The following is a 16,027-nucleotide window of genomic DNA, read 5'->3' as shown; positions in this document are numbered from 1 at the left end:
GTGCCTTGCCTTGTTCTGCTGTTTTTTCTGCTATTTCCATCCTGGGCTTCTACACACAAATCTACCAATGTGTCTTAAACTAATTCCTGTCCTGCATCATCCGTAGTAATTGAGCACTTGGTCTTTATGGAGCAAAGTCTGACAATCAGACTAGACTTTGAGGTAGCTTTGTGATATGGAGCCATTGCCCTGCTTAGGGGCCCAAACTTGTGTCCATTTGTGATCTGAGTGTAGGCTCCATTTGGGCAAAAGGCCAACAAATTAATGCACCATGACACTTATTCTTCTCTGTAAGTTTGTTTTCAGTAACTGTATGAAAACTAATATATAGACATCAATAGATCAAAATAATCAATAGAAATGCAGACAGCAAAGCTTATGGTTCACTTTTTCTATGAATCAGACTGAAGAATACTGGATGGCATGGGACGATAGAGAAAATTTTTCTCCTTATCTTCTCAAATGTATAAAAGAGGGTCATTTAATATATTATAATAGCATAGCAAAATATTATCTTGTGGTAAGCTTTCTACGACGTCAAGTAATTGAAAGAAACTATCCTTGCTAAAAAGTGGCTGGTCAGTTTTTCATAGTACCCAGTGATGATTTGTAAACTGAACTTCAGGCCATCCAGTGCCCGGAGTAGACAACAGACTATGTAACAGTAGTAAAGATGAGCACACCAAGAAAGTTTCACAGATAGTGAAAAAGCACTAGAAGATTTTGATGCCTGTAGAGAAGGCATTTATACAAGTAACTTCATGATGTAATGTAAACATACTATATATATTTTATGCAAACCACTATATTGATACACTGTGTAACCAGTCCTAACCATGTAAAGGGAGAGGTAATATATGCATGGGTCATGATCTGTTACTGTGACTCTGGGCTATTAGGATATTTTCTGGTGAGCCTCTACTTAGATACTGGTAGTGGATGGGTTGTACATTTAAAACACCAGAACAGAAACTGTGCAGTTCTCAACACCGTGGGAGCTCAATCAGATCAACTACCCAGAAGCTACTATCAGATATCTCTTCCTCATGTAGGATACTTGTACACCATGACCAAGTCATGTCTTAACCTTCTCTTGGACAAACTAAGTAGACTGAACTGTGTGCAGAATTCCAGTATTTTAGTCTCACTAATTCTGCATATAGAGCCAATACCATCTCCCTACTTCTCCTTGATAGTGCCCAGCTTATACATTCACTCTTAACTACTGCATCACACAAGGAGCTCATGCCCACTTATTACCTACCATCACTCTATATCCTTTAGATGTTTCCTCATCTTGTAAATGTGTCCTACATTCTCTGTTGCTAGATGTATGACCTTGCATTGGCTGTATTAAAATGCTGGTTATTCAAATGAACCCACCCTATGGAGTGATCCAGATCATACTAGAGCAGAGGTTTCCAAATTATGGTCTGTGGACCACAGTGGTCCATGGAGAATCAGCTGGTCACATGGTGCTGCCTTCTTCTCCCAATTTCCTACTGCTAAATTGCATTAAACTGCAGATAAAAATACATTAAATACTTTTCTATGTAAAGATGTGGCTATAGCTGCCATATGGTCCACACATTTCTGAGTGGAAAGGCAGGTTGTCCACAAGAGAATCTTTGTATTGAGATGTAAACCATGTTGTGAAAAAGTATGAGATGCCCTATGACAGAGGAATATACTCCTGAAAGTGAGGACTGCCAAAAAAGCTACATATCAAAAGTGTTCTAGCTAGCTACTTCTGCATTAGAACTGAAGCTAACCTAAACTGGAAATATAATAACATAGGGAAATTTGATTATCTCTTTAAAAGTTCTAAATTATCTGATGTTCCTTGTCTGATTTGATAGGTTGGTATTAGATAAAAATGATCAAATGACTGTGATATCAGTGTATATTTGGAAAAATCAGAAGATGTCATTTTTCATAGCATTGTTCCAATGCATGGCATATAATGCATTTAATTGTTTCTTTGTTCTATTTACTGCTATTCACTGTGTATAAAGACTAGAAATACATAAAGGAGATGCTGAGACTAGCTGAAGTGCTGATAGAACTCCTCCTCTTCTAAAGCCACAAATTTACTATACCATACCGTCTTCTCCTCTATTGAGACACAAAGTAATACAAACAGTTGGTATTAGTGTGGGCTTGTTATTCAGATACATGTCACTGTGATGATGATGAAGTTATTGTGAAGTTCATAGGTTTTTTTTTTTTTCCAGTCACTCAAAAATCTTTTAACCCTATGCCTACTTGAATGAATATTTACCAAACCATAGCTCACGCTGGTAATACTAGCTTTTGTAAGATAGCAGTCCCATCAGAAATACCTTCTTTTAATTGCTTTTATAAGCCATGCAAACCAGGTAGAAGTTGCTTGCGAGTAGCTGATGTTTGCATTGTCTGTACATCAGTTTGTGAGAATAAAATCAAACCTGTCTGAGCCTATGCTGTTATTTATTGCTAATAACAATAATGAGACAGATTTATTTTTATTCCCATCACATACACAGTCACAAATCCTTATTTTGTGGTTATGACCTAGTTCAGTACAAGATATTATGACAGATATGAAATCTATTCATGTGAGTTAGTATTTCATATAAATAAAAGTGAAAGTTGGAAGCATCACCTAAAGTTAAGTTTACCTGACCTTTCCCATTATAAGACCCTGTCTTCAGGTGCTTGTCACCTTGACAAACTAACTGTTTGGGAGGAAATTTTCCATACCGGGTGTCTGCCTCAGCCTGACTCATCCATTTCCAAGACTGAGATTAAAGAAAAATATGTTCTTTTGCTCATTACAAAAATTTTTAACAGCCATTTCATCTAGCATCTCCATGCTTTGGAACAAGAGCTTGACATTTGTCCTGGGGTTTACCAGTGTGTCAGGGATATACCTTTTGCACTTTCTGTGAAAAACACAGATCTATTAACATTTGAAAAATCCATTTGCACATGGTCAGTAGAGATTTGTTAGTATTTGGCAGCTGAATTCTCAGACTATTCCATCTGCAGTGAGCATGCTCCATCTCAGGACTGTAGGGGCTGAGTAGGACTTTCTCTGAAATTGCTTCTTCTGGCTTCCTTTGGCACTGGGTACCAGCATTGAGAGGAGGCAAAATGTCACTCTTGTGTTCTTATTGTCCCCCCCTTCTCCCTCTCCTCTTAGCACCTGGGCAGTATGGAGGAAGAAGCAGTTTAACTCAAATGCAGAGGGGCCACAAGCCTGATGTCATGGGGGAAGAGTTATTTAGGACAAGGAACCTGGGATGAGAAGGCTGGGACTGGGGTGGGGGAGAAACAGTGGGACGGGCTGGGGAAGGAGACTCTGACTAAGAAGAAGAGTGTGGGAGTTGGAGACTGGGACTGGCTAGTTGTGGAGTCTGAGTCTAGGATGAGGAAGTAAGGGAAAAACCAAGACAAGGAGCTGTGAGGAAAGGAAAGAGATAGGGCAGGGACAGAGTGGACACAAGAGGTCAGGGTTGAGTGGAACAGGAGCAGAAAAGTCTCTCATCACAAGGGACCACTCCCTTCCAGAATCTGGAATGGAATTGATCATTCCTGAGTCTCAACATTTTTTCTGTCAGCAAAGATATGTGAATCCCAACCACTGACAAAGTGTGTGTCTCATCCACATCTAGTGGATGATAATCTGCTGCTCCTATCCATATCTCTGTTAGCTTGAGTAGCAGAGGTCTGTGTTGCAGCTCTAAAGGTTCCAGCCGTTCAGGTGTCAGTATGATTCCATGTGATGGAATTCCTGTTGTTTTCAGTTTTCTTTTTTAAAACCTAGAAAATTGTATTAACCTCCCACCTCCCTTCCCGGCAAGTTAAAAGAACATTGAAGTTGCCAAGTCCAGCACTCAAAACTCAGACTTAAGATTGCCTATGCAACTTTAATTCAGTCCCCTTGTGCTCACACATTATGATAAAGTCTTTAATTACATAATTCTATACTTTTTTCAGGACCTCTTGACTTTTTCATTGCACAGGGTGGTCTGTGCTTTAGGAATGAATTGGGGGTTGCGTAGTGATGGAGGCTGTTGTCTGTAGGATCCCTGCCTCATTTGTTGTCAAAGTAGGAGCTGTGTTGTGAGTGAGGCAAGGGAGGCTTTGAACATACAAAGTGCTATATGCTAAGTACTCTGAAAAATCAGGCTCTTGTAATCTCAGATCAGGTACCTAAAATGAGTGGACACTTCTGACCTTAATCTCCCATTGCTTCAGCTCCCCATCTGTAAAATAGGGATAGTGCCACCCCCCTCACCTCTCTCTCTTCACAGGTGTGTTATGAAAATTAATAAATAAATGTTCAGGAAGCACTCAGATACAATAGTGCTGAAAAAACTCATGAGTCAATGAATAATTCTGTATTCAGAGCGGGGTTTCCTGCATAGAGCCACACGTCAAGCACTAAAGATAAAACAAACAATTGAATAGCTTTTTGTTCACGAGCAGCATCCATCCTGTGCATTAAATGAGAGAGGAGGCCTGAGCTAAAAATACTAAGTGATCATGACAATGAGTACTGTGTCATAAAACATATGCACAAGAGATTAAGTTTGCACCAGCAGCCTTAAATCTGACATTACCTAACATCTAAATGCTGATTTTGCAAGCTAAAGGTTCTTGTCACATAGGACTTTTGATGGGTACGTGTGTGTGTGTGTGTGTATATAGGTGTGTGTGCAGATTCACATCCACAAGTATATGCACAATCTGTATATAAAAGTACAATATATGAATATATTCTGTATTTAACAAAAATATTCTATACTAACCCGCATTGTCCAACTCAACAATTTATTAGTAACTAAGACTATCTAAACTCTTGATCCTATATATTCCCCCAAATAATAAGGCTACAAATCGTTAGCATTGCATACACTTTCAATGTTAGCCCCTTATGTCCATTCATATATATGTCTTTTTTATTGCTACATTGGCATCTTTCCTGAAAGTCAGTGTCTGATAAGGCCACAAGTATCACAGTTGCTTATAGTCCCTGTGTACAGTAAGTCTTACATGTGTACTCTTACTAGAGTGACCAGATAGCAAGTGTGAAAAATTGGGACGGGGTGGGGTATAATAGGCTTCTATGCAAGACAAAGCCCTGAATATCAGGACTGTCCTTATAAAATCTGGACATCTGGTCACCCTAACTCTTACTGCTCTTTAACTTAAAAAGATTAAATTTGACCCCCCCAAAAAAAAAAAAAAAAAAAAAAAGTGAAACATTTGACAAACTGTATTAAGCTTTTTGTCAAGTTAAGAGCTTAGTTATATTATACTTCATAGTAAAACATGTTGGGAAATAAGTATTGCTGCCTGGTATCTTACAAAATTGCCTTAAGCAAAAATACTCTGGTGCTAAATCTTTATGACAATGCACCAGATATTTTACACATAGACAGAGATCAACACACACAATGTTAAGAACTTACAGTTTCTTCCATCAAACTGAGATTCTGTCACTCTGTCAGAGTGGCTCAGTTATTTTGTTTTCTTCCAGAAGCTGCATAGTAAATTTTTTTTTAATGTTATACTCATTTTATGTTTTCCTCAGCAATGGCTACTGGTTGTCTTGTACCATTCCCCTTGAGTGTATGTGTGTATATATTATATTATAAGCAATAATATAATATATACAGATAGGGGTCCCATTATTTCTCATTTCAGTAGAAATTGGCGCAAAGATGTTTAAAATGGTTTAATTTGACAAATGACTCTTTGTACTGTTATGAAATGGTGATTTTGTTGGGGGATTTCTTCCCTTTTCACCATATCATGAACTTTTCCACCAGCCTGAATAATAGAGCAAGAAAGCTAAACTATTTTGCTTCACATGTAGCTTTTCTGAGAGGCTTGTTTTGCTTTGTTTTGGTAAAAGAAGCTAATTATTTGATGGCTAGAATATAAGAAAGTAATGACATAAGACCTGAAATGGTGATATGATTTTAAGGGAAGATACATGATTGTTACAAATTTAAGTTCTACAATGATACCCATTGTTGATGATGAAGTGGTAATCTGATTGGAAATTTTAAAGAATAGCTTCAAATTTCAATATAACCTTCCCTGACTAGTGGGTCCCCTAAAGTAAAACAATAATAGAGAATTTTGAAGTATTCAATTAAAAGTGATACAAACTCATAGCTTTGTCTTTTTGTTTGTTTGTGTTTCATTGAGCAGTATATTAATCAATCCTGGAAACCATGTCAAGATTCAAGAAGGTACTTTAGGATTCTTCATTGCAAGTGATGCCAAAGAAGTAAAAAGGTAATTTGTTTTCTGCATCTTTTCAGCTGAAAAATGCAGCCTCTGCCTTTAGTTTTATTCTTGACATTTAAAGCTTCACCCCAACTTCTGTGGAAGGCAACAGAAGGATTCACATTTCTTCAGTGGGGGTTGAATTAGATCAAATTTTGCCTTCCACTAAGTACATGACTCTCTTTTGGACCCTTTCCCCTGGCCAAAAAACTTTAACTGGAGTCAAATGCTGCAAAATTATTATTTCATTTTCAATGATGAAAAAGAGTCAAAGAGAGAAAAGTTAAGCTAGAGGCTTTGTTAACCTCTTGAAAAAAACCTTTGGATTTGAGCCAGATTCTCTGCTGCTGTAACTTATTTGACTTTAGTGGAGTTATTTGAGCAGAGAATCGGGTCCCTAATTTTGGCCTAAGGTCTAGGTGTTCAGAGAAATTCTTTTATATATGGAAAGTTTCAGCAACCTGAAGAAATATTTGTTATGGGCAAACTGAGCAGTCAGTATTCATTCAGCATTACACTAGCAGTATGACATCTTGTCACTATTCTTTATCAGAACTATATACCGTGTAGCCACATAATAATGAATCAAACTACAACCAAGCAGTACTCCCCATCCAGTGTGGGCTACTTTACCTGTTTAGCAGACTAAGCATTTGGCTGTATCAGTGAGATTAAGGTATGTAGTAATTCAAGCGTCAGTTATAGAAGAAATCTTGGGTCTCGTGCCTAGCAGGTATGTCATTATTAGACCACAATGCACACCCAGCGTCTCGTGATTATGAAGTCTTTCGAAAGATAAAACAGCAATATCAAAAAATTATTTATAAGATAAAGAAATAACTTTTGAAAATATTTTGAAGATAAATACATTTTTACAAAGCAAGAAAGTAATTTGTTTCCTGGTCTCTCCTCTGCATCATTCCCCCCCCCCCCCCCCCCCCCGGCGCGTGTGCGCGCAATGTGTGTTATCCCAAAACAAAAAAGAAGATGCTCCAATGTGCAAGAAATAACATTGACTGCAATTTTTATTTTTAAATCATGTTGAACTTGAGATTAAGGAATCAAATTGTTATCTCAGAACTGGCCACCTTCTCCCTCAGCAACCATTCCATCTTTTAGGCCATAAAGACCTTCTTCCAAGCTGCAGCTATGCCCACCCAAACAGTGGGAAGCTGTCTCCCAGAACCACCATCCCCTCCTCAGCCATATTGTTGTGTCAGGCACTCCATAAGGACAGGGCCCATATCTGTGTACAGTACAGAGGCCTAACCAGCTCCTCCTAGTGCTCTTACCACAGATTCCTGAGTACTTGCAAATATACCTGCTTCTGATTCTGGCTCATGCATTTCCAGCCAGCTTAGCACTTGCCTGGCCATAGGGTCCCTTCCAGCCAGCTGCAACATATCAGAATGATTATAAACATTCCAACCTCTAGTTGCCTGCAAACAAAAACCCAATTCTGCCAAATGGTTCCCGTGGATGCCAGCTATGTCAAATGGCACAGAAGTGATGCACAGAGAGAGGTGAAAATCACCCCTTGACTATGTCTAGTCTGCCAAAGAAGGAACATTCTTTCCCAGCTCCACATCTAGCTGTCAGGGCAAGCCAGGGAATGCTACTTATCCCCAGCAAAGTGACCCTATCTGCTCCTTCCCAAATAAACATTCCCCAGCAGCCAAGCCGATCAAGGAGGGAGAATGGGCTGCTCTTCTGGTCTCCCTCCCCTTGTAACTGGCCTCCAATGGAATGTCTCCTGATTTGCACCAGTGCCAGTGAGAGTAGGGTTAGGCCCTCTGAGTCGACTTCCTGATCTGTAAAATACCTCAGTGTTATTCTGTCCATCTCAAAGGGATGAAGTGCAGATTGCTAAAGGTTTGTTCAGTGCTTTATTAGTGCTGCGCGTCCCAAGAGCTAAATGTCAATTTAAGCCCTAGCCCTGCAAGAGGCACATGACTCCAACAGATGCTCACCGGTAATGGGTCTGCCCCTCATCTCCCTTACACCAATTCTAGACAGAGCTAAGCGTGTTGACGACAGTCTTGTGGCCCCTCGAAAGGGCACAGCATTCTTGCTGGTGTCACATGGTGGCCTGCCCTTGAGCTGGACAGCCTGGGGCTAAACCAGGCCTAATTACATGATGAGCCCCACCTGAGGGGAATCTAGCAATCCCAGGTTAAAAGACAGCAGGAAGCTGCAGTAGGAGCTGGCTGAGAGAGTAACTGACCCTGACATTAAGCAGAAGAAAGCAGTCCAAGCTGGGGTCCTGAGAGAGACCCTGCCCAAGAAGCTGGGCAGAGTCTGAGAGACAGACCCTCAGGGAGCAGGGGCTGTGCCAAGCTGAAACTGGGATAAAGACAGAGTGAGTTTGGGTTCTGTTTTTCAAAGATTTTGTGATTTTTTTGGCCTGCTGGGTGGGAGACTGAAGGGGTTGGGGCCTGAAGGGCCCATGTGTACCTAGAAGACTAAATGAATGAGATCCACTCTGGGGATTGTTTGAAATTATTTTTGATATGGGGGAGTTCTTAAAGGCCCTGAGGAGGGGGAAACAGAGGCAGGGTGCCACTGAGCAATCTCTGGCCCAAAGGAACACACTGGAGGCAGATACCCTTGCTATAGCTGGCTTGTAAGGATTGAGGACAGCACAGCTAGGGCCTTGCCCTTTCCCATCTCCAGCATTGCATTTGGGAAAGCTATTACTGTGGGCCCTAGCCTCAAGCAGCCTGTATGCCCAGCAAGCAATTCTTGTTCTCCCTCTTGCCGCTTTTCTTTTCCACATGCACAAGGCTATTCACATGCTAGCACCAAGACACTAACCTGTGTACTTACAAAGTGTTTTAGCCATGCAACTCCCCATCGTAGTTAATGGGGACTGCACAGGGCAAAACCTTGCATGGCATTTTTGAAAAGACCGAAGTTGAAGAATGAAGATATATTTAGAATAAATTTACTCAGCACTTGTATATTAATTTCCATCCGTGACAACAGCAAGTTGAAGCAGAACTCCCAACTCTGACTTACCTTTTCAGGAAGTCTTTGACCAGAAATATGCATGGTTGCTACATGCCTCCCTTCCTGCATTTCCTAGCCATTCCGTGCAAAGCAGTTCCTTAGCAGATGAGCTTCAACTAACAAAGCCATTTATTAAAATTGCCAATTTCACCCTTTTAATTTGGTGAATCAGAGTCAGAAAAAAATGTTTCAAAACTGCGAGAAACTGAATCCCCCTCTGTGAATTCTCTGCCTTTGATTTCACACTTTGCTTTAATGGGATCTGAAGAGCAATAAAAAAGAGATTCTAGGAGAGCGAAATGCAGGATTTTTTACCTAAGTACAATAAAACAAAAGCAAACGTATGTTATACACTTGTAGCTCAAATTAAAATTTCTTGTTTATATGTTATATGCTTTAAGGGATGCTGGCAAGTCTTTTAGGTTAGAGCTATACCAGACTGCATTACATATTTAACACTGTTTATGTACCATAATTTGTAGTAGGGTGATGTTGTATATTACTAAAACTATGATTTTTTAATGTTTTTAAATAATAGGTACATATTACACACATTTGTTAAGGATTTATTGTAGAGAAGAGCTGTCAATAAAATGTTGAGTGCTAATGTGTCTGATACCCTATGAGTGATGTCTTAATCATTCTTTAGCCACTTAGGTTTTATTATGCATTATGGAAATCCATTTGTTTTAATTCTTTTATCGATATGGTAATTTCATTTTAAAAAGCATCTCAGTCACTTATTCTTGGTCTTGCACTTAGGGTATGCCTGCACTGCAATCTGCAGTGTGATTGGAGTATGGGCAGACATATCTAAGATAGCTTTTCTCATGCTAGCACAGCTAAAAATAGCAGGATAGAGGTGGGACCATGGGCTTCAGTACAGGCTAGCAACCTGGGTTCCTGACTTACACAGCCCCTGCTGAAGCTCAGGCCTCTGTATCTACACTGCTATTTTTAGCCACCTAGTGCTGGTATGCCTATCCAAACATCTGTCACTCCTCAGATCACAGTATAGACATGCCCATTGAGTATCAAGCGTAACATATACTAGGGCCCTAGTTCTGCATTGGGAACTGGCAGCATGGACCCCATATCTGTGCAGTGTCCCTCTAAACTCTTAGGGATTTCAGGAGGGGTTTATGCTAAAAGATCCTGCTTCAGAACTGGGGCCTAAAGCTGGATTTAAATGTATGAAGGGTGAACTGCAAAAACTGGAGAGGAATTTTTCACTTGTTTCCTGTGGCTTTGCATCCCCTTGTTTTGGGAAGAGAATGAGATTTCTGGAGACACAATGTTCTGCAGCAGAAATTTTGACCAATAGGAGTAGTAGGAAGATCTCACAGTTAGTTAGGAGGAAGGTGCCTCCTTAGAGTCCACATAGTCCATAGAAGAGTAGAAACTGCTGCTCCTGAGTCTCAATCCTATCTCTGACAGTGACTGGCTTGAATATGTTATTTAGTTAGTCCTCATAGCAGGTTTAGAACTCAGATCTCCTGACTACTAGTGCCATGCTGAATCCACTAAACCCTGCTGCCTTCCTGGCAGGTCACTTAAACTCTCCGGACCAAATTCAGATGTTTGAATTAAATTAGTTTGAATGGTTTTGTGTAGATTAAATTCACAGCTTGAATTAAACCCTCTTATACCAGCTTGAACCCATGTACCTTCCCATCAACCTAATATACCCAGGCTGTACAGATAGATAAAGGAGTCTAAGTGGATATCAAGCAGCAAGAAGAAGGTATAAGTTTAAGTAGGGAAAGGACTACTTATAACTGTGATATAACTGCAAAAGATTTTTGTGGTTAAAAAGTAAAAGCCGCCTGAACCTTTACTCAAAAGGAACAAAGAAGTTTCATTTCCCTTTCATTGCATTTTTTCCCCAGCTTCCTCTGTGCTTGGGGTTCCAATCTGAAGTGTTTACATGTTCTCAGTAGACTTCTAGCCAGGCCGTTAGCAGGAAGTAGCAGATGTGGCTTGAGAGAGCTGATTCTGGCAAGGCTTTCAGCTGTTTTGTAGACATGAGGGGTTTGGATGGTCTACAGACAAGTAACCGAATATTGAGGCTGATATCTGAACCAAACCTTTAGATTTCTAATTAAAAACACCAGCCATAGGTGGAGGTGTGGAAAATATCCATTGACTCCAGGTAGTCTGGCAGTTAAAATACAAGCCTAAGAGCTTGGACACATGTGGCAGACTGGCTCTTTGATTTCTCGAGGCTCCAGTTCCCCCTTTTGTACAGTGAGGATCATAACACCCACCGTTAGGAAATGCCCTGTGACAGAGCACAGGAAAACACCCAGAAATACCCCAGCAGGCCCAGTCACCCCTGCACACAGTGCTAGTCACTCCCTCTTTTCTTGTGCTTCTGAAGATGGATTATGTTTCTCCTTGCACCAGGAAAGTACAGAGCTCTCTGTGAACTCTCCCACTCTATAGCATCCCTGTACAGTGTGAAGCATTATTAAGCCCTTGATATTTTTGTCTAAATAGATTAATAACAGCCTAATCATTTACACCGGAACCAAGACTATAGTCATCCATGCCCCTGTGGATTTGTTGCTTATTTTTCTTTCCAGCACCCCAGGATTGTAGGTTCTTCTGTTCCCATGGCCTCCCATGCTTCTGGAACCTTCAAGCCCCCTCAAGTGCAAGAGCAGTATTACCTGCAAGGCCTGTGGTGTGGCCTCAAGTCACCCCTCATTTCCATCAGCCTGAATTTGTAGAGAGGAGTTTGGGTCAGAGGAGGCAGACAATGGGGAAAGTTTGGCAGATGCTGAAGCGCTGGTATGCCCATTTGTCGTGCCAGCAAAAATACACGTATGTTATAGTAGCCCAGCTGGCTCAGTCAGAGGCTAGCTGTGTGATCTCCATGAGATGTGCATATGTCACAGCAGTAGTCTGTGACATGCTGACTTGACAGGCATGTGAAATCTCCTGTGGGCAGTTTGATTCATGTTTATTAAAACATCATTTTATTTTAATGAAATGTAAAGTTTTATCGCACCCTTATCCTTCCTCGCCCTGCATTCTGCACCCTTCACCTCACAGTCAGCTCTTTGATACCAGAGTAACAGGCAATATGTAAAAGCCTAAATAGACAGAGAGTTAGGCAGGTCATCTGGTGAATTATATAGTTTTGTTTGCTTAGGGATTTTTGCCAAGAGTGTTTTATGCAGTCAAAACCAGTGTGATTCTACTCTAATTGAACCCTGATGGCAAAGGGAAAAAAGTCTGAACCAAGATGACTGCAAGTCCCCATGTTTATTCACTGCTTTTTAAGAGCCCAATTTTCAGACCGGCTTCCATTTTTACAGGTGCAAATAATTGCACGTATGATATTATTGCCCCCAATTTAGGTCACAATGACATTGAAATCTCTGATTGCACCCACCCATATGGAGGCTCGGTGGAGGCTAGACTGAAAACTTGGCCCTAAATCCTTAGCTGTCCTTCTCAGAAATCACAGGGCTTTGAATTAGTGACTTTCAGGTCAAGAACAGTGAACTCATGTCATATGTGCCTAGATGATGAGACTCATCGGATGCTTCTTTCAAAGATGAAAAGCAAATGATCTGATCCATTGTGTCATATTTATCAACCCTTCTCCTAATTATTTTTCAAATGAAAGTTTATTAAAAGAAGCACTAACTTGACTCATAGTCTTGTGTTTGAAATTAATGGTCTTGCAGCAAACATTTCCTCCTTTAAATGTCTAAACCTTTCCAAAGATTAAAGGAAATTAGTGCTGGCATGTTTCATTAATTTGGCAATGTAGCAGGAGGAAATGTGGGACTAATTTCATTTGTGTGGATTAAGAAATGTGTCAGTTTTTCCGTTCTGTCTCTCTAGGGCATTTTTCTACTGCAAGGCCTGTCATGATGACATCACGGATCCCAAAAGGATAAAAAAATGTGGCTGCAAACGGCGTAAGTAATATTTCTTCTCCCTCCCTTCCCCCCTGTCTCTCTCACTCCAAGAACTGCTCAGCCTTAAGGAATCTCTTTAAATGAATTTATGTGTTTTACACGGTGGTGCAGAGAGGGTAGGAAATAAATACACGGCTATCCAGTTAAATGTCATTTGTAATTCTGACATATGAATATTTTTAAAATTAAATTTCACACCACTCACTCACACCTGCAGCTTCATTAAAATGCCTGTTTGTGTCTAAAGTTAACAAAGTTCTGATAATTAAATCAAGAGGAATCTGTGCCCATGTCATTTATTTGTGGGGGGTGAGAGGTTTCTGAATCTGAGTTGATGAACAAACTTATCCACACGGGGCCAAATTTAGCCGTGACTTAACCCTATTAAAATCCATTACTTGCAATGGGCTTGTGTGGGGCATAATGGCAGAGCTTGGGCCTTGTATAACATAATTTAACAGCTAAATTAAGAAGATAAGCAACAACAGTGAGCTATGTAACAGTGCTGAAATAAAATATTACACTGGGTCCCATAGGCTCCATCCTGCTATCATTCTGCATAGGAAGTCCCAAAGTCAATGGGAGTTCTCTGTGCAGAAGAAATGAAGGACTGGTCCCTCTAAATAGGACAAAATTCTGCTTTCAGATGTGTTCAGCAGACTTCAGTGTTTATCATCTGCTTTACCCACATTATAGAACTGTGATTGATGTCAGTGGGAGATTTGTGAGTGCAGGGAGAACTGAACATTGGAGTTGAGATCTATTTTTGTTTTGTCTTTATCTTTATGCATGAATATATCTGGCTCTTTAATTTTGTTGGACTTTCTGCTGTCAATCTACACAAACCACTTGCCCACACAATGGCCTGGAGATGGATTTGACCCATGAAATATTTGCAGGATAGATTTCAAACATGGGCATGGGGATTCCTTCTCTCAGTGGATATTTGAATATCATGTGTACACTTTACATGGTTTAGATGATCTTCTGCCATTAAAAAGCACATGAAGTGCAGAGATCCTGCTTAGGCTCACAAGAAAGGTGGGTTGGACTGTTTCAGCAGTGTCTGCCCATGCCTGAGGCCTACTGATTGCTGTTCTCCCTCTACAATCTGAAATTTGGAAGAAAGGGCTAAACTTGGACCTTCACACACCAGGAAGAGGGCGTGCTTATATTCAGTCTAAACCAGAAAATGAAATTCTTTGAAGGGAAAAACAATACCATTAGAGTTCTTAAGGGCAACCTTCCTCTTCTCTCCCAAAAAAAGACACAATCATGGAGAACAAGGTTTCTGCATCGTTTCCTTAAGGTAGTGTAATAGACAGAGGAGCTGAGACTTTAATGGAGAATGGTAGCCCAATGGCCACAGTGAATGCCAAGTACATGGAAATCGAAGATATGCATGCTTGATGTGGAAGGAATGCATGCATTTGCCTAACATATTGAAAAAAATTATTCAGTAACAGCTTATCCATATGAGAATGTAACCCTGGAACTGCTGCCAAGGTCAATGAGGTCAAGTTCTGGTCAGGCAAGTTAAAACTGCCTGCAGGTTCTTATAACACACACAGCTAATTTTTTTTTCAAGATTTCCCAAAACACTAGGGAAGGGGAAACATGTAACCAGCATAGTGAAGCTGTTCTTGCCTCCCCTGTCCTTTATGTATTTTTGTCTCCCCCACCCCCAATCTTTTATACCTGTAATACCATGCTGTGTACATGCATGCGGACTTCTATCAAATTCTCCAAGAGACTTGGTATCATTTGGATGCAAGACCCACATAGTTGTACCATATTTAATTTGAATACATTGCAGTATAGGAGCTAGCAACTACAATATAAAGGGCAGAAGCATGAAACAGAATAAAATGTTCAATTTTGGGAAGCCAGGGAGAAGAAAACTGCTTGGAAAGAGACCAACTAAGACCGTATAAAACAGCAGTAAGGCCACATCAGGGCTAGAATGACAGCCTCTGCAAGCAGCACTAGGAAATGCTCCCAACGACATGGTCACACACATCAGTCCAGTGCATGAAAGGGTGTTGGACAGATGTGGAATGAAATGATGGAGTTAGTGAGGCTGAAGAAGGAGCCTGTCAAAGCCACCACACTGAGCACTGAACACCAAGATGGTAATCTTCCAAGTCAGGTGGGGGGGAGGAGAGGGAGGAAGGCAATGATGGCAAAATCTGATATTTCCTCAGAATGTTTTCTTGGTTTGGGTTCTCTCTCTCTCTCACATGCGCATGGATAGGCGTGTGCGCACACACGTACACGTTCAGAATAGCTGTTTGCAGCTTACACAGCTGTATGGTTATAACTATTAGCAATAATTCAATAGCTTTATTTTTAAAGTCCTGTCAATCAGTGAATCATACAGACTAAGGTTTTCAAAGGTGACTAGTGATTTTTAGTCTATCAATTTTTGGATGCCCAACGTTGAGACATTTTAAAAGGGTCTGATTTTTTTAGAGGGAAGATGCTCAGCTGTGTCTGAAAATCCGACTCCTTTAAGGTTTCACAAATTTGGCCCACAAAATCACTCAGCATTTTAGAACATCTTAGCCATTCTCTCCATTTGTGTGGTGCCCAAATTGTTTGTCTTAAAAATACAGTATAGCTAAAACAAAGCAGAATTTAAAACAAAACATTTCCTTCTAAAGTGTGGGGCTTGGCTGTCAACTTAATTTCTGATGACATTGCAAACCGTTCTGATATACTTTTTAAATTAATGAGCAACATAATCAAAATTAGAGATAGTGGAGTGCAGATGACATGTAAGATGAAATGAAGGGACG

At 40.4% G+C, this 16,027-nt stretch overlaps 1 protein-coding gene across 2 annotated transcripts in view; it reads left to right on the top strand.

Moving 5' to 3' along the window:
• Nucleotides 1–16,027, top strand: part of KCNMA1 (potassium calcium-activated channel subfamily M alpha 1) — a 708,266-nt gene that overhangs the window by 574,890 nt on the left and 117,349 nt on the right. For both annotated transcript variants that reach the window (XM_067539508.1, XM_067539518.1), the window contains exons 17-18: nucleotides 6,208–6,294; nucleotides 13,153–13,229. In XM_067539508.1, coding sequence (XP_067395609.1) covers nucleotides 6,208–6,294; nucleotides 13,153–13,229 — 164 coding nt within the window. The remainder of the gene's footprint in view (nucleotides 1–6,207; nucleotides 6,295–13,152; nucleotides 13,230–16,027) is intronic.

Source organism: Emydura macquarii, unplaced genomic scaffold (assembly GCF_026122565.2).
Source record: "Emydura macquarii macquarii isolate MOO-44397 ecotype Brisbane River unplaced genomic scaffold, CSIRO-AGI_Emac_v2 contig_67, whole genome shotgun sequence".
Classification (NCBI taxonomy): domain Eukaryota; kingdom Metazoa; phylum Chordata; order Testudines; family Chelidae; genus Emydura; species Emydura macquarii.
The sequence above is the reverse complement of the archived record's forward strand: the minus strand, read 5'-3'. Positions and strand labels throughout refer to the sequence as shown.